Source organism: Asterias amurensis, chromosome 5, assembly GCF_032118995.1.
Source record: "Asterias amurensis chromosome 5, ASM3211899v1".
Taxonomy (NCBI): Eukaryota; Metazoa; Echinodermata; class Asteroidea; order Forcipulatida; family Asteriidae; genus Asterias; species Asterias amurensis.
In genome coordinates this window covers 7,872,005-7,898,300 of record NC_092652.1, presented here as the reverse complement: position 1 = coordinate 7,898,300, position 26,296 = coordinate 7,872,005, and the positions used below count along the sequence as shown (strand labels likewise).

The 26,296-nt window shown below is 38.5% G+C and overlaps 1 protein-coding gene across 2 annotated transcripts; it reads right to left on the bottom strand.

The window, feature by feature from the left end:
- Positions 1-399: 399 nt before the first annotated feature.
- On the bottom strand, positions 400-23,476 carry LOC139937030 (uncharacterized). Of its 2 annotated transcripts, none has more exons than XM_071931978.1 (7): positions 23,294-23,476; positions 12,634-12,715; positions 9,531-11,153; positions 9,057-9,184; positions 7,146-7,353; positions 6,537-6,566; positions 400-4,654 (listed from the first exon to the last, which is right to left on the bottom strand). In XM_071931978.1, the coding sequence occupies exons 2-7, from the start codon at positions 12,695-12,697 to the stop codon at positions 4,461-4,463; spliced, it is 2,247 nt and encodes a 748-aa protein (XP_071788079.1). In that variant the 5' UTR covers positions 12,698-12,715; positions 23,294-23,476; the 3' UTR covers positions 400-4,460. The 2 variants fall into 2 exon arrangements, with proteins under 2 accessions (XP_071788079.1, XP_071788080.1); XM_071931979.1 differs by having other exon boundaries at positions 12,634-12,710.
- Positions 23,477-26,296: the final 2,820 nt, after the last annotated feature.

Below are 26,296 nucleotides of genomic sequence, written 5' to 3'. Positions count from 1 at the left end.
ACAATTACATGTATCCAAATGATTACCTTTTTTTGTGTGCAAACAGTTGGGTATTTGTGTGCACCTTAACGGGTCCATAAAAAGACTATAAGCTGCCTTCCCACACTATGTGTCAACCTCTGAGTTTTACCCACACAGAAATCACTACATTATACCACAGAGTGATAGTTCAAAATAAGAAATAGCGCAATTGATCAACCCTTTTTGTAGTTATTGGAAACAAATATGGCTGCTCTTACAATGTGTAAATTTGAACAAATTGACAGGCACATGTCTCGACCCCCTCCCCCCCCCATCCGCCCCGTGCCTGGACTTCGACCCAGCTCTTGCGGTCCACCTCATGCATGCTTGACATTTTCGTCTGATTCTTTAACATAAATGAACAACCAACCAATAGTGTGATTATCATCATTTGTTTTAAATTTATTTAACTTCACTGAAAACATTCTAAGGCAATCAGCTTCCATAAATAAACACTGAACTATTGCATCTGCAAGTGAAATATTGCAAGACACTTGATGCATAAAGCTGCACTCGGGTATCATATTTGTCTGGTTTTTCGTTTTTTTTATAAGCACTTTGCCAAATATTTAGACCAAAAACCTATGTTTAGTTATGTTAGCTGAAGATTAAATACTTTTAAAATTACTATCATGATTCTTTTCTTAAGATTAGGCACAATATTGTGGTGGTTTACGAAACTATTATTTACAAAAACATAATATATTATATTAATAAGTACCTAAATCCTTATGGAGACCCACGGCTTGTTTTATTATCAAAATAAATAAGTATCACACATAACTATAAAATAAATAAATAAATTAACAAAATACTTCAATAAACATTTAAAAAATATAAAGATATCAATTAACTATAACTAACTTAGTCGCACTTAGTGTATATAAGTAAATATATGATTAATCTGTCCTCAAACATTTCGAAATACATATTATGTCTTGTTTCACCTTGGGTGATTTGTCCCTTTTCTTAGAGTCATGTCCAATGGGGGACTTTTGGGATGCTAGGTGGCGGTAGACCTGCCAGGTAAGTCCGTTGCCCTTTCGTAAATACTCGGGCCCTTTTCGAAACGACGGCTTCGGCTTTGGATTCGGCTCACTGATTAGCTTGGCTCCGCCGATTGTTTTGAGAATTTGCGCGTGTTTTGGTCGTACGTGCTCAGCGGGCTTCAGACGAGAGAATGAAGACTCAAGCCGAATCCAAAGCCGAAGCCCTGGTTTGGAAAAGGGCTTATGTACGCACGCTATAATAAATAGGCGGTGAATGTTTGAGCCATAGCTTATAGCTAGACCAGCATGCACATCATTCAACAGCTAGCTCTTGAGCAATGGGTATTGATTACCGCGAATAAGTATATTGTTCACTGTTATGACTGAATGCTAACTAAAACAATGGAATTTACATGGTAAGTTTGCTGAACCTTATAGAGTTCTAAAGTCTTCTTACTGAGCAACTAAAGTAAAACAAAAATTTAATGCAACACTTTTCACAATAGAATGTCTTGAATACAAATATTTTTATAAATCGAAGCCCTAATATTACAATGCATTTATAGATTCTGTTCAATGTTTACGCAAACACTTTTTGCTCATATATATTAATATACGCCTATACTATATTTACATATACTTGTTTAATATAATTTTTGTTGTATTTGCATGTAAAATTAACTTCCGTGTCTAAAACACATATTATATGATTCTTACTTTTATTAATATATTATTGCACATATTAATTATTTCAAGATGATTCGTGCTGATACATTTACACTAATATTTTACAAAAACATGACAAATATCGCAAATTATCCCTTTAATTGACCAAAGAGTAAAACGATGATTTTAAAAACAAACCAATTCTCAGGAAAATACAAAAAAAAAGTCACTTTAATTTTTAAATACCGACTGGATTTGAAAAAAAAATTGATAAATCAGTTTCCAGTTCTTGTCTTCGAAGGTGTGGCGTTATTTCTACGGTGTTACTTTCAAGACACACGTCATAAACTTAACCTAAAAAAATGCCACCATGATTGGCTTCCTTGAATGTTAGTGGGAATTTTCTGTTTATTGATAATTATGTAATCTCTAATCCCGTTTTAAATGGGCATCTTCTTTTTACCAACTCAAGCGAGCTGGTGATTTTTTCCTCATTTTCATTGCACTGCATTCATGACCGTTAATGTTTACGACAGAAAGCCCCTTTTTGCATTGTTAGCGATTTGAATTTAATTTAATTTACAGCAAATTTACTTTTTCTGTTACCTTTTCTTTTGAAATTCTCTGTGGGGTACCACTAGAATAATAAAAAAAAAAACTCTGTTGGATAGCATTGCTTTATTGTTAAAGTACCCCGTAAGTTAATTGTCAGGGCACACAAAACCCAAAGTTCTCAAAAACGCATCCTGAGGAGCAATTTTTGTTGAAAGATTTTTGTAAGTTTTATTTTTCATTTTCCCAGAGACTTTGCTCGCAATGTCCTTGTGGCGTACCCTGAGTCTTTTAAATCCCCCTTATGGATACCCTTTTGTTTTCCTTTTTCATTTTCTCCTGTGTCTCCATCAGATACCAAAAATGAGCACAAACCTCAGTAAACGGCTCTGCAGTGTTATTATTGGCAAACTAGCTCAAAGTAGTCATCGGATTTAATTCCGTTCATTGTTTAGAAATTTCGATCACACAATGTTACTTTCATTTCAATTTGACACGAGCGCGAGCATCCAACCCGAACAAGTCATATAATTAACTACATTATGTACCTTTTAGATACTCAGCAGATCTTTGGATGTCGTTTGCTTTAAGCTCCATTACACTTAACGGTGCGATACCTCACTTATCGCATTCAATCATCAGCTTCGCATTAGTCTCGATTAGTGACGCTGGTTTTGGTTTTAGTCGCCGATAAAGGGCGCAAACATCAGCTGCCTAAACAGGACTAGCCAAAAAATATGATCCTTTTCCACGTCTTCCACTCCAGATTCGGCTCAGGTTACTTCTTGGCCCCGCGGTTGTTTTGACAATGATTGCGCTTGCGTTGCGTAGGCGTTTGGGGCTTTAGATGAGAGGGCGGAGCCTGAAGCCGAATCCAAAGCCGAAGCCTTGGTTTCGAAAAGGGGCTGTAAACTTCAAAAAGAGCCTATATGACCCTTTTCGAAACGACGTCGGCTTCGGTTTTGGATTCGGCTCAGGCTAGCTTGGCCCCGCCCGTTGGTTTTGACAATTTGCACATGCTTTACGTATACGCGCTCTCGTCCTCAGACGAGAGAACGGAGCCTGAAGCAGAATCCAAAGCCAAAGCCGTGGTTTCGAAAAGGGCACATGAATCCTGTTCAAAGTTTCTGATCCAGACGTGTGTTTTATACACACATCTCTTCTCCAGTAATTCATCTTGCGATATCAGCGATTATATGTTAACAAAACGAACGCCGCGAATCAAGACTAGCTTAGCATCAGAGTGTACTTTAGATTTTGATGCGAAGAGCCGAAAAAGCCGAGAAAAACAAATATTGGTTATCATTAGCGTTGACCTAAACTTGATGGTTGAGTATTTTAGGGTGGACATAATTTTTGTTACCAATTCCCCGTGGTCCCCGTCAAGGTGACCCTATTCCAAACGAACATATTTCTTTTAGAAAGGTCGTGCGACAATCACACCAGCTTATAGTGATTGATTTATGTACAGTTTCGGGCTATCGTTTTTATCACTCTTTAAAAATATAAATATCTCAAAGGTGGAAAATCTTTAGCAATTATGAAAAACATAACAATAATTATTACTTAAACTAAGGCATACAAGTGAAAGTTATTGTATGCGTGTTCGCCATACAAAAACATTACTTTGGTAAAACATTTAAAGGCACACTTTTTACATAGTATAAAGGTTGTTTAAAACCATATCGCACACTGGTATCCGATCGCAATACCGTTAAGTGCAAAAGCATATATCGCGGTAACCTGAACATCTGACGTTACACTTAAAGGAACACGTTGCCTTGGATCGGACGAGTTGGTCTATAAAAAAGCGTTTGAAACCGTTTCTTATAAAATGTATATGGTTGGAAAGATGTTTTAATAGTAAATTATAATGATCCACACAAGTCTCACTCAATATTGTACGGTTTTTATTTTACGTCGCGAATTAACACGGTCGGCCATTTATGGGAGTCAACTTTTTGACTCCCATAAATGGCCGACCGTGTTAGTCGACGAAGTAAAACGAAAACCACGCAATTTTATAACCATATCAATTTTATAACAAACGGTTACAAACGCTTTTCAAAGACCAACTCGACCGATCCAAGGCAACGTGTTCCTTTAAAGATGCTCATGAACAAAGCCAAAGACCTACAGGCAGTCAAAAATGAAGATCAAACTGCGACAGATGCAAAGAAACTTGCCGTTGAAAGCACCCTCATTGTCAAAAAATAATGAGGCAAAGTGTTCTTATTCGTGCGTCGTTCGTGGCGTGTTTGGTTCCCCAGCCACTTTCGCGCCGTTCCCTTTTACCTTCATCACTATGAACGCTAACAGGATGACGAACACTATCACGAACAGAACAGCGCCCACTACGATGCCAGCTATTGCCCCTCCCGACAGACCGTACGGTACGGGTTCATTGATGGTGGTCGGTGAAGCAGCTGCAATTAAACAAAGGAAATCAATTTATTTTACAACCGGAGGAAATTATTAATTAACTCATAGTTCTTGTCTTCTGTGGTTGTTTTTCAAGAAGAACTAAACGCACGTTGGGGGCGCCCCCCACCAAACTCTTACCAGGGCCATGTCACACGAGGTAACATGCAACCAGTTCAAGGCAACTACCATGGAGAGAATCCATTCAAATTTGAATATTTTCATAACTTCTTGGGGATCAAAACATATCGTTTGTATAAAGTGACCCATATGCTACCAAACTGGTCCTGTAGCATTCACTGCAGTTGTTTGCCTCCAAGTTGTCCGTAACCTTTTAAAAAAATTCAAACATTGTTGACCAACATTTTGTATGGAACCTATAAAAGTAAAGACTAGCTGGCCAAACAATTTCCCGTTTTAGCACAACATAACAGTAGCTGTTTATTGTTTTATTGGATAGTAAAATTTATTTAAGTTTTGGGATAGTTCGGACAATACAATACAATGGTTCTACAGAATGAATATTTGGAAGCTTTGTTTACACAATAATCAAATGATTGTCTTGATGTTATCATGTTTTCTGAGCATGCAGCTGTTACTTCAACAGCATTAAATAAGTTATGACAATGGAGTGTATGAACTTTAATTAAAACAATAGGTTGAGCATGACATGACACATAGCAAGACTCAATTAATAAAGGAACACGTTGCCTTGGATCGGTCGAGTTGGTCTTTGAAAAGCGCTATGTAACCGTTTGTTATAGAATGCATAAGATTAGAAAGATATTTTAAAAGTAGAATTTGATCCACACAAGTATCAATCGAAATTGCGTGGTTTTCCTTTCACCTCCTCGGCAAACACGGTCGGCCATTTATGGGAGTCATTATAGTTTTTGACTCCCATAAATGGCCGACCGTGTTTACTGTTAGTTCGCAAAGTAAAAGAAAAACCGCGCCATTTCGAGGCAAATGTGTGTGGATCATTGTAATCTATGTTTAAAACATCTTTCTAACCATATGCATTTTATAACAAACGGTTACAAAACGCTTTTCAAAGACCAACTCGACCGATCCAAGGCAACGTGTTCCTTTAAGTGTGACAGTGTGGTGTCATGCCTCAATATTTCCAACAAAGTTGAGTAAAATTAAGAAGCGAATCAGTTGTGTGCAGGATAGAGCTATGTGACGTGTCCAACATCGAGCCCGGCAAGGCGACAATTTGGGTTTCATTAACATAAATTTATGGGTTTTCCCCTAAATTTGAGACATTTCTAATGGAAGCGTCATATACGTGAATGTCATGTTATGAGTAATATTCTAAAAATGGGCTATAAAAGTCTAATGTGAACGAAAATCCCCGAGGGGTCATTAGATATAATCAATTTAAATGACTTCTTTACATGACAAGCTAATCACATGGTAATTGATTTCATTAGTTTCATGGTAATTGATTTTCCCCCTAATTGGCTAATCCTTTAGGGGCGTGGAAACAGCCCGACGTTTTCTCGAGGGACGAAAGGGTCAATTTGATAACATCGCAATACAAAATAATACATGTTTTCATGCGCATTTCCACATCAATTTTGTTGTTGATCCAAGTTTCTTCTTTGCATTCCCATTTTTTTCTTTGACTATTTGTGTCCATTAAGAACCAGTTTTATGTGTGCTTCTAAATATGGCAATGGACCAACTTACATCAAACCATCTAACTTTTCTGGGCGAAAAAAAAAAAAAGGAAAACAAAAAGGAACAGTAATAATATGGGGCCTGATCCCGCACTCTATAATATCAGGAAATGTGGAAAGTGCCCCCCCCCCTCTGGTTATCACATTTTGTAGAATTAATTTGTGATGTAGTAAAAATAACAGTCAAATGTGTACAACTTACCCACTGTCGGTGCTACAGTAACCATGATTTCTGAAAATACAATGAGAAAACTAGCTTAAAGGTTTGTCCGGTGGGAAGGTAAACGGCAGCAGAGGGAATTTCTTTCAATTTTATTATCCTGCGAACACAGGGGTGTTATAATTGACAACGTGTTTGTATATACCACAGGATGAAACGAGTTTAACATCATTATGGTGTTTAGATAACACCAATTGTGTTGGCAGAAATTAGTGTTATTTTAACAGCTTACGGTGAAAATTATTCGGTATCTATATGTGAAACACTCACGGTGTCAATTTTAAAACCCCAGTATTTGCAGTAAAGAGTGTACTCTAAACACTTCCGGGCCACAACAGACCCGGGTCAATGAAGTACTGAACCATTTCTGGATTCAATGCTGATCCGGAAACTGGTTACAGCTCGGACTCCTTTCTTGTTTGACCCGTATTATGTGTCGTATTGGCACAGAATCCGGATCACCATGACCCAGAACAGAGTCAGAAGCCCAGGGCCTGAAACCGGGTCAATTATGATCCAGGAGATTTAGAGTTGTTCTAAATGTGTGTGTCTTTGTAAAATAAAATGTCGAATGCCTTTATGCAGACTCACCTTTAACTGTGATCGACTCTGGGTCGACAGTGAATGTGTCCGAATTGTTGAGTGTAGCCACAATCTGACTGTTTAACGTTTCGGTCGACACATTTGCTGTTGCTGTAAACTCCAGACGAAACTCGGCTATGACGCTGCCGTTTTTGAATGCTGTGACCTCACAGCCAGTAAGCGCACCACCCGCAGACTCGTTTGAAGCCTTGATAAGCTGGTGGGTAAAGCATTTCAATGAGGAATAAGGAACTAGATGATGTTCTGACTGTTTGGCACTTAGTAAGCCTTTTGTCAAGACCATCGTGGCATGGTCAGCTCCGTAAGCGATGGAAGAGGTTACTACTCGCGCAAGTCGAGTGGCGAAGACCTTGACAAAAGGCTTGAAGGTACTTTGCGATATGCTTCAATGTATAGACGATGTGACCTATGTCTACATTAAAACCGCCCTCTGTTGAAAAAAATACTGTATACGTCATGGTGAGATTGCATACACTTTCTAGCTGGCTGCCAAAACACAAAGGTTTTGCCCGGCGGTATGCGCGCGAATCATGTTATGGTTTTCGTGTGACGTCAGATGTCACATCGTCTATACAAGTTAAGAAATGAATTAGACCCATCAAGACATACATGGCACTTTTCAGAACGAACTTGAGGTGTAAAATTATATAAATCGATCAATCAACCAGTCAATAAAATCAAATGTTAAACAGTTGTACAAACTTCACAAATTGCTCTAAGGTGCTGAGGCACAAAACAATTCAAATGGTTTTAAAAGGCTGTTTAGACCCTGATCTTTGACAAGGAGTTTATTATATGTTTTAAATGAACCGGCATCTCTGATATATGCAGGAAGTGTATTCCACATCTTTGGGACCACTATACAATGAATGATATTATTATCGCAACGAAATGGACAGATTTTATATTTAATGAATGGTTGGCTGAGCTGATTGGGGGAAGCTGTTGTTTTACAGGTGACCAGGGGTGGATTTCACAAAGAGTTAGACTAGAACTAGTCTTATCATGAGTTAGGACCAGTTACTCGTCCTAACTTAGGACTACCCTTGCAATTTGTATATCTCCTAGGACTAGTCCTAGGAATAGTCCTAACTCTTTGTGAAATCGTCCCCAGGGCCCAATTTCATAGAGCTGCTTAGCACAAAAATGTGCTTAGCATGAAATTTATTTCTTGATAAAAACAGAATTACCAACCAAATTTCCATTTGTTTTACATTGCTTGTTACTGGTATTCAGCTGTCCTTTGCATATCCTGGAAATCACGTGAATATTTTGTTGGTAATCCTGTTTTGTTATCAAGGCAAACATTTCATGCTAAGCACTAAGCGGCTCTATGAAATTGGGCCCATGTGTTTAGAGCGGATAGCGAAGTGGTATGCTCATTGAAACAGGGAGGCCCACCTGCTGCAGTTATAGATTGTCTGCATAATATTTTGGGTACAAGTCGTGGCAGAGGTCGCCCTAAGCTGTGTTCGGTAGACAATGTTGCAAAATGGAATGGTAGAGGGCTGAGAATAGCTACGGCAACTGAATGAGAGCAGGGCCCGATTTCATGGCTCTGTTTACCGTAAGCACAGAATCGGCGCTTACGGAAGCAGGGAATTCTGTGCTTACGGCAAGCGTATTTCACGGGTTAGCGGCGAATTTGGGCTTCTGCGCGTGCGTACTCCACGTTACTGGGCATTTTACGCTCACAAGGCTAGCGCAGAAATTCGGCGCTTGCACGTAAGCGGTGAATCGCGAACGTAAGCGCATAATTCGGCGGTAAGCAGAGCTATGAAATTGGGCCCTGGTGATGGATTGGATTTGACGCGGACGCAAGTCTATATATACCGAACGATGAGCGTAAAACAGTGCGTTCTAGTCTCAACAAAAAGTGAACAATAATTACACACTCACCTCTGTACACACAAGGTCACTGATCATCCTAAACTGTGCAGACGAGGAATTTTTCAAATTTTCAGTAAATTCAGTCTTGTTACCACCAATATCTGTTATCCGAAACTCTCCGGAGAACTTTTTGGGCGCTGTAAAAAAAAAAAAAAAAAAACGGTCAGTGGTAAAATATTGTGAAGTATTCCTTCACGAACGGAGTACGGGATAGTTACATGTGAATTTGTTTTATTCTTGATTATTTTGTTGATCTTGTTCGAACGAGTTTAATTCTCGTTCCTCCAATTCCTGCCAACGAGTATAATTTTGATTTATATCCCATACCCACCTGAGATGAGTATCTCATGAGAGTTTAAACGTGTTTACCGCTCATTAGTAACGAGATTTTGAAGAGAAAAAAATCTGTCCAGATCAGCAAACACCTAATTTGTAATTCGGGCATGTGTACAACAAGTTAAAAGTAAGTAGGTTCAAGCTTACGTGGAACAGCAGTTGTTGTTTTGGGAGTTGTTGTTGCTCCTACAGTTAAAGCTGTTGCGGCATCTGTAATTGAAGCTGTTGTTGCATCTGCAGTTGAAGCTTTTGTTGCTGCTGTAGTTGAAGCTGCTGTTGCTGCTATAGCTGTAGTGTGGGTGGTCCCTTCAGCAGCTTGTGTCGTTCCTGCAGCGGTTACGGTCGTTCCTCCAGATGATGTGATTGTCTCTATAGTTGAAGCTGTTGCCTCTGCAGTTAAAGGTGTTGCGGCATCTGTAATTGAAGCTGTTGTTGCATCTGCAGTTGAAGCTTTTGTTGCTGCTGTAGTTGAAGCTGCTGTTGCTGCTGTAGCTGTAGTGTGGGTGGTCCCTTCAGCAGCTTGTGTCGTTCCTGCAGCGGTTACGGTCGTTCCTCCAGATGATGTGATTGTCTCTATAGTTGAAGCTGTTGCCTCTGCAGTTAAAGCTGTTGCGGCATCTGTAATTGAAGCTGTTGTTGCATCTGCAGTTGAAGCTTTTGTTGCTGCTGTAGTTGAAGCTGCTGTTGCTGCTATAGCTGTAGTGTGGGTGGTCCCTTCAGCAGCTTGTGTCGTTCCTGCAGCGGTTACGGTCGTTCCTCCAGATGATGTGATTGTCTCTATAGTTGAAGCTGTTGCCTCTGCAGTTAAAGGTGTTGCGGCATCTGTAATTGAAGCTGTTGTTGCATCTGCAGTTGAAGCTTTTGTTGCTGCTGTAGTTGAAGCTGCTGTTGCTGCTATAGCTGTAGTGTGGGTGGTCCCTTCAGCAGCTTGTGTCGTTCCTGCAGCGGTTACGGTCGTTCCTCCAGATGATGTGATTGTCTCTATAGTTGAAGCTGTTGCCTCTGCAGTTAAAGGTGTTGCGGCATCTGTAATTGAAGCTGTTGTTGCATCTGCAGTTGAAGCTTTTGTTGCTGCTGTAGTTGAAGCTGCTGTTGCTGCTATAGCTGTAGCTGTTGTTGTTGCCTCAGTTGAAGCAGTTGTTGCTGCTGCAGTTGACGCTGCTGTTCCTGGTGCAGCATCTGTGGTTGAACCTGTTGCTGCTGCAGTTGTATCTGTTGCTGCTGCAGTTGTTTCTGTTGCTGTTGTTGCTGCTGCAGTTGAAACTGTTGTAGCTGTTGTTGCTGCTGCAGTTGACGCTGCTGTTCCTGTTACAGTTAATATCTCAGTTGTTACATCTGTGGCTGAAGATGTTGCTGCTGCAGTTGCGGCATCTGTAATTGAAGCTGTTGTTGCATCTGCAGTTGAAGCTTTTGTTGCTGCTGTAGTTGAAGCTGCTGTTGCTGCTATAGCTGTAGCTGTTGTTGTTGCCTCAGTTGAAGCAGTTGTTGCTGCTGCAGTTGACGCTGCTGTTCCTGTTGCAGCATCTGTGGTTGAACCTGTTGCTGCTGCAGTTGTCTCTGTTGCTGCTGCACTTGTTTCTGTTGCTGTTGTTGCTGCTGCAGTTGAAACTGTTGTAGCTGTTGCTGCTGCTGCAGTTGACGCTGCTGTTCCTGTTACAGTTAATATCTCAGTTGTTACATCTGTGGCTGAAGATGTTGCTGCTGCAGTTGTCTCTGTTGCTGCCGCAGTTGTTTCTGTTGCTGTTGTTGCTGCGGTTGAAACTGTTGAAGCTGTGATTTGCGATTAAATAAAAACAACAGCAACATAAATCGTATGATCCATTGTGGTTTGAATTTGTCTACTGATAATCATTTTATACGATCGACGTTTATAAGGGTGAGTGTGTAGAATAGAGACACTCTTGGTTGTTAGGTTCTTCCTATTATGATGGATCTTGTTCTTCATTAGAGTTCAAACTGTGGCTCGCACCTAGAGCCCTCAAAACATAATAATTAAAATGTATAAGGTATATTCCACCAAGATTGCAGCGCACTTAAAAGCAATTGATATGGAAAAGGGTGAGTCTTTGGAATTTTACAAAATGCGGATAGAGTAACAGATTCCCTAATGGCAGTCGGGAGATTGTTCCAAATCATCGGCCTAGCTATACCGAAAGCTTTTCGGTAAACAGTGTTGTCCAAGGCCCACACTTCGTGTACCACAACTTATATATAAAATAACAAACCTGTGAAAATTTAGGCTCAATCGGTCATCGGAGTCGGGAGAAAATAATGGGAAAACCCACCCTTTCTCCACGTTTCGCCGTGTCATGACATGCGTTTGAAATACATCCGTAATTCTCGCTATCGAGAATTGATATTGTTTTAATGTTATCTCAAAAAGCGTGTCATGGAATAATATTTCAAGATAAGTCTTTCACCATTACCTTCTGTAAACCCTATAAATTAATTGTAAACCTGTGAACTTTTATTTTTTTTTTTTTACCGAAAGTGTATAATGTCTTTAATCACAGGAAATTTGGCGGAATCCGAATTGGCAGCATTTGGCTACGGCTACTGCTGTTGCTAGGGGTGTTGCTAAGGACGTCCTATACTTCCCCACACGATGGCGCAAAAAACCAGCCGTAGACGTAGCTGTAGCTGCTTATTGGATAGGCCTGATTGTGGATTGGATGCTGATAATCAACTTTAATGTTAAAGACTCTGGACACTATTGGAAATTGTAAAATAGGTGTTCACAGTTTTGGTGCAACTCAACATATGCATACAAAACAAACCTGTGAAAATTTGAGCCCAATCGGTCGTCGAAGTTGCGAGATAATAATAACACGAAGTTGTGTGCTTTCAGATGCTTGATTTCGAACGAGACGTCAAGTTCTAAATCTGAAGTCTCGAAATCAAGGTCGTGGAAAATTTCTCCTTTCTCGAAAACTATACGTCACTTCAGAGGGAGCTGTTTCTCACAATGTTTTATATTATCAACCTCTCCCCATTACTCGTAATGAAGAAAGGTTTTATGATAATAATAATTTTGAGTAATTCGCAGTAGTGTCCACTGCCTTAAAGGGTTTTCAGCCTTGTACGTTCAGCAGTTCTATTTTCATATTTTTGTCATCATGTACGTAATTATGTACGTGTATAACTGATGAATCTCTGATAACCTTTTGCAATGTTGTTCTTTGTTATTTTTGTCAACTCTTAGCAAGCTGATCACTCTGGCAAGTCTCTTTAATATAGTTGTGATTCTTACCAATCATGAAAACAGTCAGGACGATGAAGCGGGTTGCAGAATATCTGTCCATTGTGTCGTGCATTGACTGCAGATGACTATCCTTTCAAAAAAAAAAAAAAAAAAAAAAATGCAATTGCAAGATAATCTTCACTATGGATAATAGCTGCGTTGGTTGATCCGGGGGAAACGACCATTATATCAACAACTTGAATAACTGTTGACATTTATTTTGGCGCGTTATGGTTTAGCGGTTAAGAGCACCGGATTTATTGGTTCGAGTCCCTGCCGTGACATCTGTGTCCTTAAGCAAGACCCTTAACCATGACGCTTCGTCCTTCGAATGGGACGTAAAGCCGTTGGTCCAGTGTGTCATGTAACGCACGTAAAATACCCAAGTGCGCTTATCGAAAAGAGAAGGGGTTCGCAGCGGTGTTCTAGTTTGATTGCCAGCATATTGCTCCATAGCACCTTCTAAACCATTACATGGTGCTATTTAAAAAGAGTAGGTCTCATAATTCAAACGTAGTCCATAATACCTTGCAGTAAACTATCGTATTTTGTTAACAGCGCCCTGGGCGTCACTGAGTGACGGATATGCACGCTATGCATAAGAAGCCACTTTATATTATTTTGATGGACATAATTTTTTACCGCACAAAATCGTCGATTGTCTCATCCTCTGAGGAGGAACAGATTTTAGTATTAAAAAACAATGACTTTACAGCAAGGGTAAATGCATTTTTATTACGGAAAACATTGAGGTTTGTAAGGTCTTTACGAGGTGCTTTGAATATATTCATCCAGTCCCATCCAAATCTTAATTCAAATCTATGGATATTTGTTTCCCTACTAGCCAACCATACTTGCTTCACTTCGCCTCGCTTTACACATTTGAGACTATGCGTTTGAACTAGCCCCACCCCTTTGAACCCCCATCGTCATACGTACCGTGTACGTACAAGACAAGTTTAGATTTATCGCGTACGTACACGACAACATATCGTATTGTGTACGTACACGATGAGACACGGGAAATATTTATATATTTTTTAAGTAACAAAAACAAAATACAAATCATGTTAAGCTGACCCTGATTTTTGTTTTTAAAGCGTACTCAAACAAGGTAAATCAAATCCAAACTTCGATATGGGAACATAACATCAAAAAGAAAAACATCAAGAAGAAACAGTAACGTGTACAGAAAATTACAATTTTTTTTTTTTTAGTAAAGATAGTTTAAAGAGAGGAAATCGAGATAAAAGGAAGACCAGAGATTCAGAGGACACAATAACTCCGTTTTTTTTTTCGTTCCAAACCACCTGTCACTACTTAATGGATTGCAGTACAAGAGGGCTTACCATTGTAGTTCTTATAACGAGCTATAATGACTGACCAACAATGAATTATTACCCTGCACGAAGGAAAAATCATTGTTGCGGTTGCCAAGGTGATATCATTTGTTTACCTCACAAACATCCGCCGCTGCTAAAGACCCTTGTGCGTTATTCGCGCCAAGGCGAAATTTTTAGTATCCATGGATTGTTTTGTTATGATTTATTTAACTCTACTTTTTTTACAGCTTTAATTAAAGCAGGTGATGGAAATTGAGGGAGATATTTAAGGGAGCTGTTTGTTCTTGTATATAATGAAATGCAATACACACACGGGGCTGTAATTGCACCAACCACTCCTGTATACGAGTTTGTTCTTCGGCCGCGAGCTGTGTGCTATAACAGACATGAGTTTAGCAAGGTATTTTGACTGTATACATTTTTTAACCATTTTTTCTCGGTTTCAAAACACAACACATTGTCGGTATCATACATGGCAATAATAATATACTCAAATGACATGATTACAAAATATTATAATTCTACGAAAGACGTGCCCACTCTGGACCATAAAGATGCTAGTTTAAAGACACAGGACACTATCGGTAATTGTCAAAGACCAGTCTCCTTACTTGGTGTATCTCAACATAATATGCATACAATAACAAACCTATGAATATTTCAGCTGAATTGGTCGTCTGAGGTGCGAGATATGAAAGAAAAAACACCCTTGTCAGACGAAGTTGTGTGCTTTCAGATGCTTGATTTCGATACCTCAAATTATAAATCTGAGGTCTCGAAATCAAATTAGTTGAAAATGACTTCTTGCTCGAAAACTAAGTCACTTGTGTTTTTCACAATGTTTTAAAATTATCAACCTCTCCCCATACCTCGTAATCAAGATTACTCGTTATCAAAAAAGGTTTTATGATAATAATTATTTTGAGTAATTACCAATAGTATCCACTGCCTTTAAATTGGAGAGAATTCAGTGGAGCTAAATGCATGAATTGATATTCTTTTTAAAGGCGGACACTATTGGTAATTAGTCAAAATAATCATATTATTATTGGCATAAAACCTTACTTGGTAACGATTATTTAGGAGAGGTTGATAGTTAAAACATTGTGAGAAACGGCTCCCTCTGAAGTGACATAGTTTTCGAGAAAGAAGTAATTTTCCACGAATTTGATTTTGAGACCTAAAGTTTAGAATTTGAGGTCCCAAAATCAAGCATCTGAAAGCACACAACTTTGTGTGACAAGGTTGTTTTTTCTTTCGTTATTATCTTGCAACTTTGACGACAGATTGAGCTAAAATTTTCACAGGTTTGTTATTTTTTGCATATGTTGAGATACACAAAGTGAGAAGACTGGTCTTTGGCAATTACCAACAGTGTCCAGTGTCTTTAAAACAGTCTAGATTGTAAGGATGGAGGGAAAGATACAGGGTGATACAGAAATAAAGTATTACTGCTAGGTTTAAGCAAGGCCCTGGCAGTGTAGTGACGTCAACAGCCAGGGTGCAAATCATGACGACGGTGTCTTTTCTAACAGCATAGCGGGCATTATACAGACCGACTCCTTGGCAACCGTATGTCCATGATTGATCACCATGAATCGAAACATAATATTAAAATCGGACTAGACATTGGGAAATATTTCTTTGAGAATTTGAGACCCCGTCCAATCTTCCTCACTCGTTGACACTTTAGATGTACTTTTTCGTAAATGTTGCGTATACGACAACATAATATTAAAATCGGATTAGACATTGGGAAAAATTTCTTTGAGAATTTGAGACCCCGTCCAATCTTCCTCACTCTTTGACACTTCAGATGTACTTTTTTGTGTAAATGTTGCTTATACGACAGTATGATTCTGCGTAGCAGATGGTTCAAGTGCCAGTCGTGACACCAGTATCCTTAAGCAATACACTTAACCTTGATGCTTCGTCCTTCGGATGGGACGTAAAGCCGTTGGTCCCGTGTGTTGTGTAACGCACGTAAAAAAAGTGCGCTTATACAGACAAACAAACAAACAACCAAACAGCGAATCACGAAACAAGGACAAGACAGACAAGGCGAACATTTAAAAAAAAAATGCTGACGACAAATCACAAAGAAGTAAAGCACCAGCCCCAGATCGCACGAAACGCTCTTATTAATCATATCTCGAGTTAGAGAGTACCTTGTCCTAACTTAGGGTGGGTTCAATGCGTCTTATTAACGTCTACGATACGGAACTTAACTCGTCCTCAATTCCTAAGATTATAAGATTAATCCTAAGTTAGGAAGAGTTTGGTGAAATCGACAGTTGGCTAACTTTGAAGACGACCAAAGTAAATAGTACTAAAAGAGAAAAAAGCTACGTGTTACACAATAAGAGGGATTTGTTTTATTCATGTGGTAGCAAATGCGCTTTGGTAATATTGCACAGACCTCCATTTTTTCTTATTTCAGCTGCTGATCTCACTTTTTCTCTCTGAGGTAATAATTGTAACTATGTCAATATGGTTTATGACGGCCCGCATGAATGGATTCAGCAGACTCTGACAAAACAAACGAGCCATGTTTTGGAACATAACGGGCTCTCTACAGCTAGATATGAAATGAGTCGTGACAATTTTACTATTATTTTACGAGTAAGTGCTCCTAGTGCTATAATTGAACCATGTATAGGTAATTCCTGCCCTCCATGATTAAACCATCACCGTGACTAATAACATACATTCGCCGTATATATGCCCGGTCTAGCCTACAAAACAATACCTGTTTCCTAAGGTCTTCCAAACCATTACGCCGCGCCGTAACGAGAGTGACATTATTTTTTAGGGGATGCACAATTTTTCTAGAGGGCACTTCTGGCCAAGTTTCCCCTTCGTCTATTTCTTAAAAGAGCTTTAACAATGATATTTGTTATTTTTTTTAAGACGATCTGCCGTGTGGGTAAAACATGCAATGAATAAAATAACAAATCTATGCCAATTTGGACTCATTTGATCAAGTGACTCAAGTTGCAAGAGAGTAGTGACAACAAAAACCAACCCCTGTTGTGCAACGTGTGTGTGCTTTCATGTGTGCTTTGATTGAAGTCTTTTTAACTTCTGTCGTGTATTTGTGTGATATTTTTAATAAACCTTGATGAATTGAATTGAATTTAATTGAATTCATATTGCCTGATAAAAGGCTTCATGCGGAATTTTTTTTAACGTGAGTACGTTACTTCAAGAGGGAGCCGTTTCTCACAATGTTTTATCCTATCAATAGCTCTCCATTGCTCGTTATACCGAGTAAGATTTTATGCTAACAATTGTGAGTGCTTACCAATAATGTCTAGCGCCTTTTAGGAAACACAATCACTGTTTGCATAACCCGTGTACGTGCTTCCAAAATATAAAATTAACATAATAAATAAATGCTAACCAAGAATCAGCATAATGGGGAAAACCCATTGAGAGTCCCAGCTCATCTCGCAAACAATGTCCAAAGCAACAAATATTGTCCAATGTTTCATAACGGTAAGGCTCCTTGGTAATGGCAGACCATTAATGACCTACTCGGCCAATCACCCGTTGACGTCATTATCGTCACAATGACGTCATTATAGCTTATGTTTATAGGACCGTAAAGGACAATACTTCGGCTACCTTTGTTTGTGAGCATTGGACCCGGTGAAGTGCACAACTTAATTTCCTTGGCACGCTATTAAAGGGTTCGGGTACGGCACAAACTGTTTACAAACACATTAAACTGACCCAGCTTAAAGATAATGCTGCTTTTTAGGTGCTAGGGCTTTTGGATAAATTAGTAACACTTTAACAAACTAACAACAAATTCGTCTCAGTGACCAGGACAAAATATTATTTCAGCATGTACAACGCAACAACCAGACCAAATCTTCCCCTTTTCTCAAAAAACTTGACGATTAAAGAAGCTGTAACTTCTACAGGCACAGCACACGAAATATTGTCAAAACAACCGACGCTTGTCAAAAAATCCCATTTGCAAATCACGCCCGAATGTGTGTTACCATTACAAAGGTTCCGTATTAAAGGCAGTGGACACTATTGGTAACTACTCAAGATAATTATTGTCATAAAACCTTCCTTGGTGACGAGTAATAGGGAGAGGTTGATGGTATAAAACATTGTGAGAAACGGCACCCTCTGAAGTGCCATAGTTTTCGAGAAAGAAGTAATTTTCCACGAATTTGATTTCGAGACCTCAGATTTAGAACTTGAGGTCTCGAAATCAACCATCTAAACGCACACACCTTCGTGTGACAAGGTTTTTTTTTTTTTCATTCATATCTCGCAAGTTCGACGTCCGATTGAGCTCAAATTTTCACAGGTTCATTATTTTATGCATGTTGAGAAACACCAACTGTGGAGGTTAGTCTTTGACAATTACAAATAGTGTCCACGGCCTTTGAAGCCATTATTTTCGGTAAACAGTGTTGTCCAAGTCCCACACTTCGTGTATCACAACTTATATATAAAATAACAATCCTGTGGAAATTAAGGCTCAATCGGACATCGGAAACGGGAGAAAACGACGGGAAAACCCACTCCTGTTTTCGCGCGTTTCGCCGTGTCATGACATGTGTTTATAACAAATCCGTAATTCTCGCTAACGAGAATTTTATATTGTTTTACCGTTTTCTCAAAAAGTAAAGGATTTCATGGACTAATATTTCAAGAGAAGTCTTTCACCATTACCTTCTGTAAACCCTGTAAGTTATTTGTAATGGCTTTAATATAAACGTCGCAAAATCTCAATTGTTTACAAGTAATCGGAAATGAAGCTATAGTCAATAATTCTCTAGTTTTCTATGTTGGTTTGGTAAGTCGATTTTATATTCGTAAATTTCATGGCTTAGTTTTACTTTCCCATCATACAGCCATAAACCATGCTAAATTAACGTATTTCAAGGAAGATTGCGCTCGCAACAAAACCAATCTGGTTCTAACCAGCTTGGTCCGGAAAAAAGGCACTAGACTTGCAAGCAGTCCATTATCACGATATTTTATTTGAACAGCCCCCGCGCCCACACTTGCGACAATACGAACCATGGTTATAAATTGGTGGCTTTATTTTCGTTGGCTTTATTTTTTAAGATCTTCGTGTCTGATCTCTGTGGATAGATAATGTTTAAAACGACCCAGCTGAACTGTTGGTCTTGAACTAAAACAATGATATTGTGAGTGAACCATGATTATATTCGATCTTAAAGACGCTGGACACTATTGGTAATTTTCATAGACAAATCTTCTCACTTAGTGTATCTCAACATATGCATACAATAACAATTCTGTAAAAATTTGAGCTCAATTGGTCATCGAAGTTGCGAGATAATAGTGAAAAAAAAACCACCCTCGTCACACGAAGTTGTTTGCTTTCAGATTCTTGATTTCGAGACCTCAAATTCTAAACTTGATGTGTCGAAATCAAATTCGTGGCAAATTACTTCTTTTTCGAAAACTGCGTCACTTCAGTGGGAGCCATTTCTCACAATGTTTTATACTATCAACCTCTCCCAATTACTCGTTACTAAGTAAGGTTTTCTGCTAAAAATTATTTTGAGTAATTACCAATAGTGTCCACTGCTTTTACGGGAAACTGCTTTTTTTTAATTTTTTTTTTTACTTTTCTTCGAATGGTTCAATTTTACAAAATAAACAAATGAAGATGTATACAACAGAGCTAACCTGTAAACATTTCATTTCAAAGGGTGGTTGCGTTTTTGATATAGCGCCGAAAATCCGGAGCGTTTATTTATGTCCACGCAGGAGTAATAATCCGTAATTAGAAGAGACAATCATGAGAAATGTATCTGATAGTTACGTTTGTCATATTCTAATTTTTGGGGATAAAAACTGGCATATTTGTCGAAAAACACATTACTTTTAAGTGAAATGACTCTCTAAATGCGTTTTACTATCAAAAGCTTGTGTTACTTTTTAACCAAGTAAGTTTTTTATTGTCATTAATTATGAACACAACACGACAATTCACTTTAATACAGAATTTGGCTAACAATTTTTTTTTCAGTTTTCAAACTTGATCTTTGCCCACCTCTCGTTCTGTTTTTGTTTGTCCAGCTTGAAATTGTCTTGTGAACTTTTTATAAAAAATATTTTTATATAAAAATAATGTGATTCATAATCCGAAGTCATCCGCATATAAACTGGGCTGCTGTATGTCGTCATGTTCAACCATAAAACAAAGCACCAAAGGTTGAGTACATAATTGAACGGTAACACGTTATTTCGCTTTGTTTTTACCGCCATGCGGTATTATTAAAAAGCGTAGGAGCATATTGATTCAACGACTGTAATTATAACAATAAAACGCAGAATTAGAAAGGGCGGCATTATGCATGAAAACGATCTCAAGAGGAATGTATATACGTTTAGTTATCACTCTTAAAGACACTGGACACTATTGGTAATTGTGCACAAGCCAGTCTTCTCATTTGGTGCATCTCAACATAAAATATGCATAAAGAAAACGTCTTACTCTCTTTGATATTTTCTGCTTCGGTTGGAGCACCGAATTCAAACTTGTGTCCTTGAAAAGCAATACACTTAACCATGATGCTTTGTCCTTCGGATTGGACGTAAAGCCGCTGGTCCCGTGTGTTGTGTAACGCACGAAGGAAAAACTAACCAGTGCACGCTTTATTCTTCTGATTCAGTATTACAATCTAGATATGAGTTGGGTTATAAGGTGAGGTTCGGGTAGCACCAAGTGTACATTTCTTTTTAATAGTGATAAGAACCAGTGGTTGTTGAAAACCAACAGTTCGATCAGTTCGATCAGTTCGATCGTCTTCAAGGAGAGTAGTCAACTACCGGCTATTTTTTTGAACCTACTCAGAAGAGATAATATTATACATGGGGCTACCGCAAACCTCACCCAGCTTTACTTCCACTATGCAAAGTTTCAAAACCAAACTTCTGCATCGTGTAGTTTCACTAAGTAGTAATACAAAGAGAACCAGCTGCTTGTACCTGCCTCCCCCAGATGGTGTGTTTGGTGTGTTCGATTGTAGGTTACCTGGGTCGACCCAATATTGTGCTCATCCGAGTGAGCCCCTGAGATGAGCCTTTCGAACGCCAACTACCCCGAATATTTTCACCAAATTGCATCATAGGCCAGCCGACGGAAGTACTTTCATGTATTCACGAAAGGTCGTAAAACGATTATTTAGAATTTTAAACTGCATCGTTAAATAATTTGTACAAACCCATAGTGGTACAAAATTACCCGTATTCGAAAAAAAAAAAACACTAACTGCTCACAAAGTCGCCCATTTAAGGGTGATTATGTGTGTCAAACCATGTAAAAATGTCCCGCTGAATTACAAACAAAATGGTGCCCATTGAGAACGTTTATCGTCGTGACGTCATGCACCTCAGTCAGCCCCAAGTGACCCAGTCCACAAGTAGTGCACTTGAGACTGACCCGTGTGAGCTCCGCAAATGACGTCAAAGCTAATCGAACGCACCGATGGTTGACCTGGGTCGAACCGGGGAAGCTAATCGAACGCACCCACTATAATCGTGGCGATGACGTCAGTTGAATTTGGCAAATAAGGGTACAGCTAACTTGCTGACGACAAGTGTGCGGGTGGAAAAATTGTAATAACGTCGTCGGTGAGAGCTGTTGATAACATTACACACGGAGGAAAAATCCATTGTACTTGGAGATAAGTAAAGAAGTTTAACCCCAGTTTTATGGATTTAAAGAACATTGTGTTTGCTTTAAGGCAATGTGGGTCTGGTACGAGTAAATTAACACATTGGCCCTGTGTGTGCAATTGTTAAGTACAGTAATGAGCACCTTGAGCAATTTTCAAAGACCAGTATTCTCACTTTGTGTATCCAAACATAATAATATGCATATAATTAAATAAAACTTTGACCATTTGGACTCAGTTGCTCATCGAGGTTGCAAGAGAATAATGAAAGAAAAACACCCTTGTTGCAAAAAAATGGTGTGCTTTCGGATGCCTAAAACGGACTTTAGCCCTGAAGTCTTTTATCACATTCAAACATTTGAGTGAGAAATTAGGTCATCTTTCTCAAAAACTACGTTACTTCAGAGGGAGCCGTTTCTCACAATGTTTTATTCTACCACCAGCTCTCCGTTTCTCATTACCAAGTAATTTTTGTTATGCTAATATTTATGTAGAGTGATTACCAATAATATCCAGTGCCTTTTAGCATTACGCTAATAGGTTTTGGGGGTATAGCAGCATAACGGTTTGTTCTTGTTGCACGCACGTCGCTAAAATAGATTTCCATAATGGTGCTTTGGAATAATTGTAAGTCTTCTATGCATGCCAGTTCTATTGTTATTAATCCTGATTTCTATGATCGTTTTTTTTTAGGCAGATGATAATTCACATGCTGGCGATTAGACGCATTCAATATGCTAATTGTGGTGTCCTTTTAAAGGCAGAGTATACCTTTAAGTTTATGGAACCGTTTGATTATTTTAATTTTATATAAATGTAGATACTTACAATAAAACTAACATGTGACAGCATAACCCCTTCTTGCGTCACTGCCAATGACACCTATAATACATCGCGAAATTTAATTTCATTTTGCGCGCAAAAAAACCCCATTGTGTCTACTGCAGCGTTGAGAGTATTGTAATTAATTAGTGAAGAGGACTTATCGTATAAGCTACACCGTCTGGGATTTGCTAAAATAATGTATGTGTATGGTCGTTAATCAACTTTGTAATGTATAAGGTTGCCAACCGCCTATGTACAATCATGGAAGTACAAGTAGCATCCCCGATTTGGAAATTGCGAGAAAATAATAATAATAATAATACACTACACTCTGAACGGTATAGGCGAAAGGAAGTACATGACGTATTCGCAAAGCTGCAAAAAGGTAAAAACATGAACAAAAACCAGAAAAAAAACTGTACATTTATCTGTCGTTCTACAAAGTGATCAGCGGCGAGCATTATTATTACTGGTTCTGAGTTGTGACCCCCCTTCAAAATTTACATTTCCCTGTGTCTGACAATTTGCTGTGGATTTCTGAAATCTGCTCTTAAATGCGAAAGGTTGTTAGGTTCAAATCTGTAACAAGGCGCCTGTGGATATTTGTTTTACACCGTACTCGAATTTCTTGAATTGTAATAATATTTAGGTCATTAAAATTACTAATATTTGTGGAAAGCCTACAACCATTCAAATATTCTTGTTAATACATTTCTATAGGCGCATATTCCACTGCATGGTCGAAAAGTGCGAGCAGACTGCTTCGAACACAAAAACGGGTTTATCAAGTAAAGAAAAACAAACAAATATTTCACTTACTGCCAATTTCCACAAGCTGTCCTCTGACAGAATATAAAACGGCTTCTTGTGTGTAATTTAGTGATCCTCTCTATGCAATCTTAAAACAAGAACAGTCGTTTTTGCAGCAGCTGCTGTATCCAGTATAAAACACACACGCATAAAATGGATGTTTGCTCTGCCGAAGACGGGCTGACTTTTGCCTTTTTTATCAGGCTGGGGTTTTGCGTCTGCATCGGGCCCAGGCTGTTGCCAAAGCCGTACGAGGCCACGCCCATTGGCTATCTTCTCTCACGTGATCTTGATATCCCCACGTAGCGGATGCGACAGGATTTTGTTTACTTGAGTGTGTGCGTATTGAAAAAGGTTTGGTTCTTGTATCAATTTATGCCATCGTTCGTAGAGAGCTTTTACTGTCTAATGGCATTTTTACAGTTTTGAAAGCTAAGCAGATTTTACTAATGGTTTAGCCTCACAACCTTGATGGTAAAATTTGTACTTCAAATGAAAAGAAAGGGCTTCACATTAACAGTCATATTGGTGGGCTGATATTGAAATGGTTTTTATTAAAGGCAGTGGACACTATTGGTAATTACTCAAAAGAATTATTAGCATAAAACCTAACTTGGTAACGAGTAATGGGGAGAGGTTGGTAGTATAAAACATTGTGAGAACCGGCTCCCTCTGAAGTGGAGTAGTTTTTTAGAAAGAAGTAATTTTATACCAACTTGATTTCTAGACCTCAGGTTTAGAATTTGAGGTCTCGAAATCAAGCATCTGAAAGCACACAACTTCGTGTGACAGGTTTTTTTTCTTTCCAAGTTATCTCGCAGCTCCGACGATCAATTGAGCTCAAATTTTCACAGGTTTGTTATCTTATGCACATGTTGAGATACATATAGTGAGAAGACTGGTCATTGACATTTATGTAGTCAATTAAACTGAGAGATTAACATTGTTTGTTATGTCAAACATTACACTAATAGCTGTTATAGCTTATAAATGACAGTAAAAACTATCTCAACCAGCTGTTGAACATGATGTTATAACAATAATTTTGCCAATAAAAACTAAAATAGGACATCATGTTCACGATGTGATAATTAACATTATACAACCAGTATAAACAACATATGTTTGATAAATCACTGCGATGCCCCGCCCTGTCAGGTTTGCACAATGGCATCATTGAAGCCACGTTGGGAAACTATTTGTTATGTTGATTTCATATTTTTTTGCAAACATAAAAATGTGTCAAGATGTTAAAGAGAAAGTTTTTGAAATAATTGTGGCTTCTTTTATAGCGCACAATGTCCGTTACTCAGTGACGCCCCTGGCGCTGTAACAAACAGTATTTCCTTCCAAATTTGGGACTATGTATTTGAATTATGAGATCTAATCGTGAAAGCACCGTGTAATGTTTTTACAATGTGCTGTGGCGCAATTTGCTGCCGATCGGTATATTAATGTTTGATTTTGTTTAGAATGTTAATTAGTATGTGTTCACATTGTAAAACTGCAATATTTTGATTACGTTGTTATTTCAAATGTAATCAGTCGCAATCTACCCATAGGGGTTGAAGAGAGTGAATGTGAAGAAATAAAAATCACACATAATTGCACCCACATTAAAGGAACCGGGCACGATTGGCTATCACTCAAATATAACTTGCCTCGAAACGACCAATGTAGAGCTGTTAATTGTACAAACATTAAAGATACTCGGCCCCCTCTGAAGTAAACGTAGATTTTGAGAAAGAGGTCATTTCTCACTCAACTAATATAAAGTACTTCAGGCCTTGCATCTGAAAGCACACAATGTTTCATTCATTGTTTTCGTGCTCTTTGATGACCAGTAATTTGAGTTCAAATTTTCACAGGTTTATAATAATAATATTAATACAGTTTTTCTACACGATCGGTTTGTCAATTAATGCATATAAATGTTGAGATACAACAAGTGATATAATACTGGTCTATGCAATTGCCAAAGGTGTCCAGTGTTTATAATCTCCTTTTAGCTGATGGTTAATCAGAGCTGCCCGGGAGCTCAATGATGGTGAACTTATCCGTTGTCAAAGCGTGGAGGTCGTCCATGAGTGAAGTTAACAACCTCTAGACCTTTACAATCGCTTCGAAAATTATTGTTTAAACGTTTTCCGGTTCAGTGAGTGTCCAGTCTGTTTTTAAGGCCACGCTTCATCGGTGACACTTATTTTTTTTTAAACCTTGCATGGTTTAAAATATGCATAACATAAGTCACCGTATATAAAAAACAAGGACTGCGCACAGTGATGCTATATTTTATTGATCAGGTATACTCTGTATATAAAATAGAAAATAATTGGATGTGGTGTTCAAGTGGCACATTTGCTTCGTATTGGGCGCTTTGGGCTATACATAGCGTTTGTTATCATGATCATGGTGAAATTGTTGATTGTGGTGTGAATATTAAAACAATTTCTAAGAAACTCAAACGGCAAGTACGATTGACGATTTCGCAGTTCCGGAAATTCATTTTCTGAACCAGAATCGACTCATTGACGAGATCGATCGGATGTTCGGTCGGGCATATTCGAGTGGTTGAGTCAGGGAAAGTCGGGCGGTTCAGGGAGTCGGTATTTATCAAGGTTTCAACACTATTTCGTGTACGTGGACATTTCATTTCATCAGGTAAAGCAATAATCACACGGCGTCAGCGCCCCCCCTACTGCTAATCAGTGTTTGACAACATTTATTAATGTACTTTTTGATTATTCCAATTCTACAAGGCACACCTTTTGTTCTTTCTTTTTTAATTATTATTTCTATTTTGCATAATATTGCATGTATTTCAATTAGAAGAAAAACACACATTTCTCTTTAAGAAAATGCTTACCAAACGTACCCTCCCTTTACGCACAAAACGTAGCTCATGCAAAACAAATATTAGGCCATTACCAGAATAAAACGTGTATAGTCTTAAATGTATACTACAATAAACAGAGTGACAAATTAATCTAAATGAGAAAAATGAAATCGTGT

What these genes read in the sequence shown, in the direction of transcription:
- LOC139937030 (XM_071931978.1), bottom strand. Translation starts at nt 12,697, where the DNA reads ATGCACGACACAATGGACAGATATTCTGCAACCCGCTTCATCGTCCTG. An exon ending in AACAACAACTGCTGTTCCAC is followed by an intron (nt 9,185 to 9,530) that starts GTAAGCTTGAAC and finishes TTTTTTTTACAG; the next exon opens with CGCCCAAAAAGTTCTCCGGA. An exon ending in AGAGTCGATCACAGTTAAAG is followed by an intron (nt 6,567 to 7,145) that starts GTGAGTCTGCAT and finishes TTGTATTTTCAG; the next exon opens with AAATCATGGTTACTGTAGCA.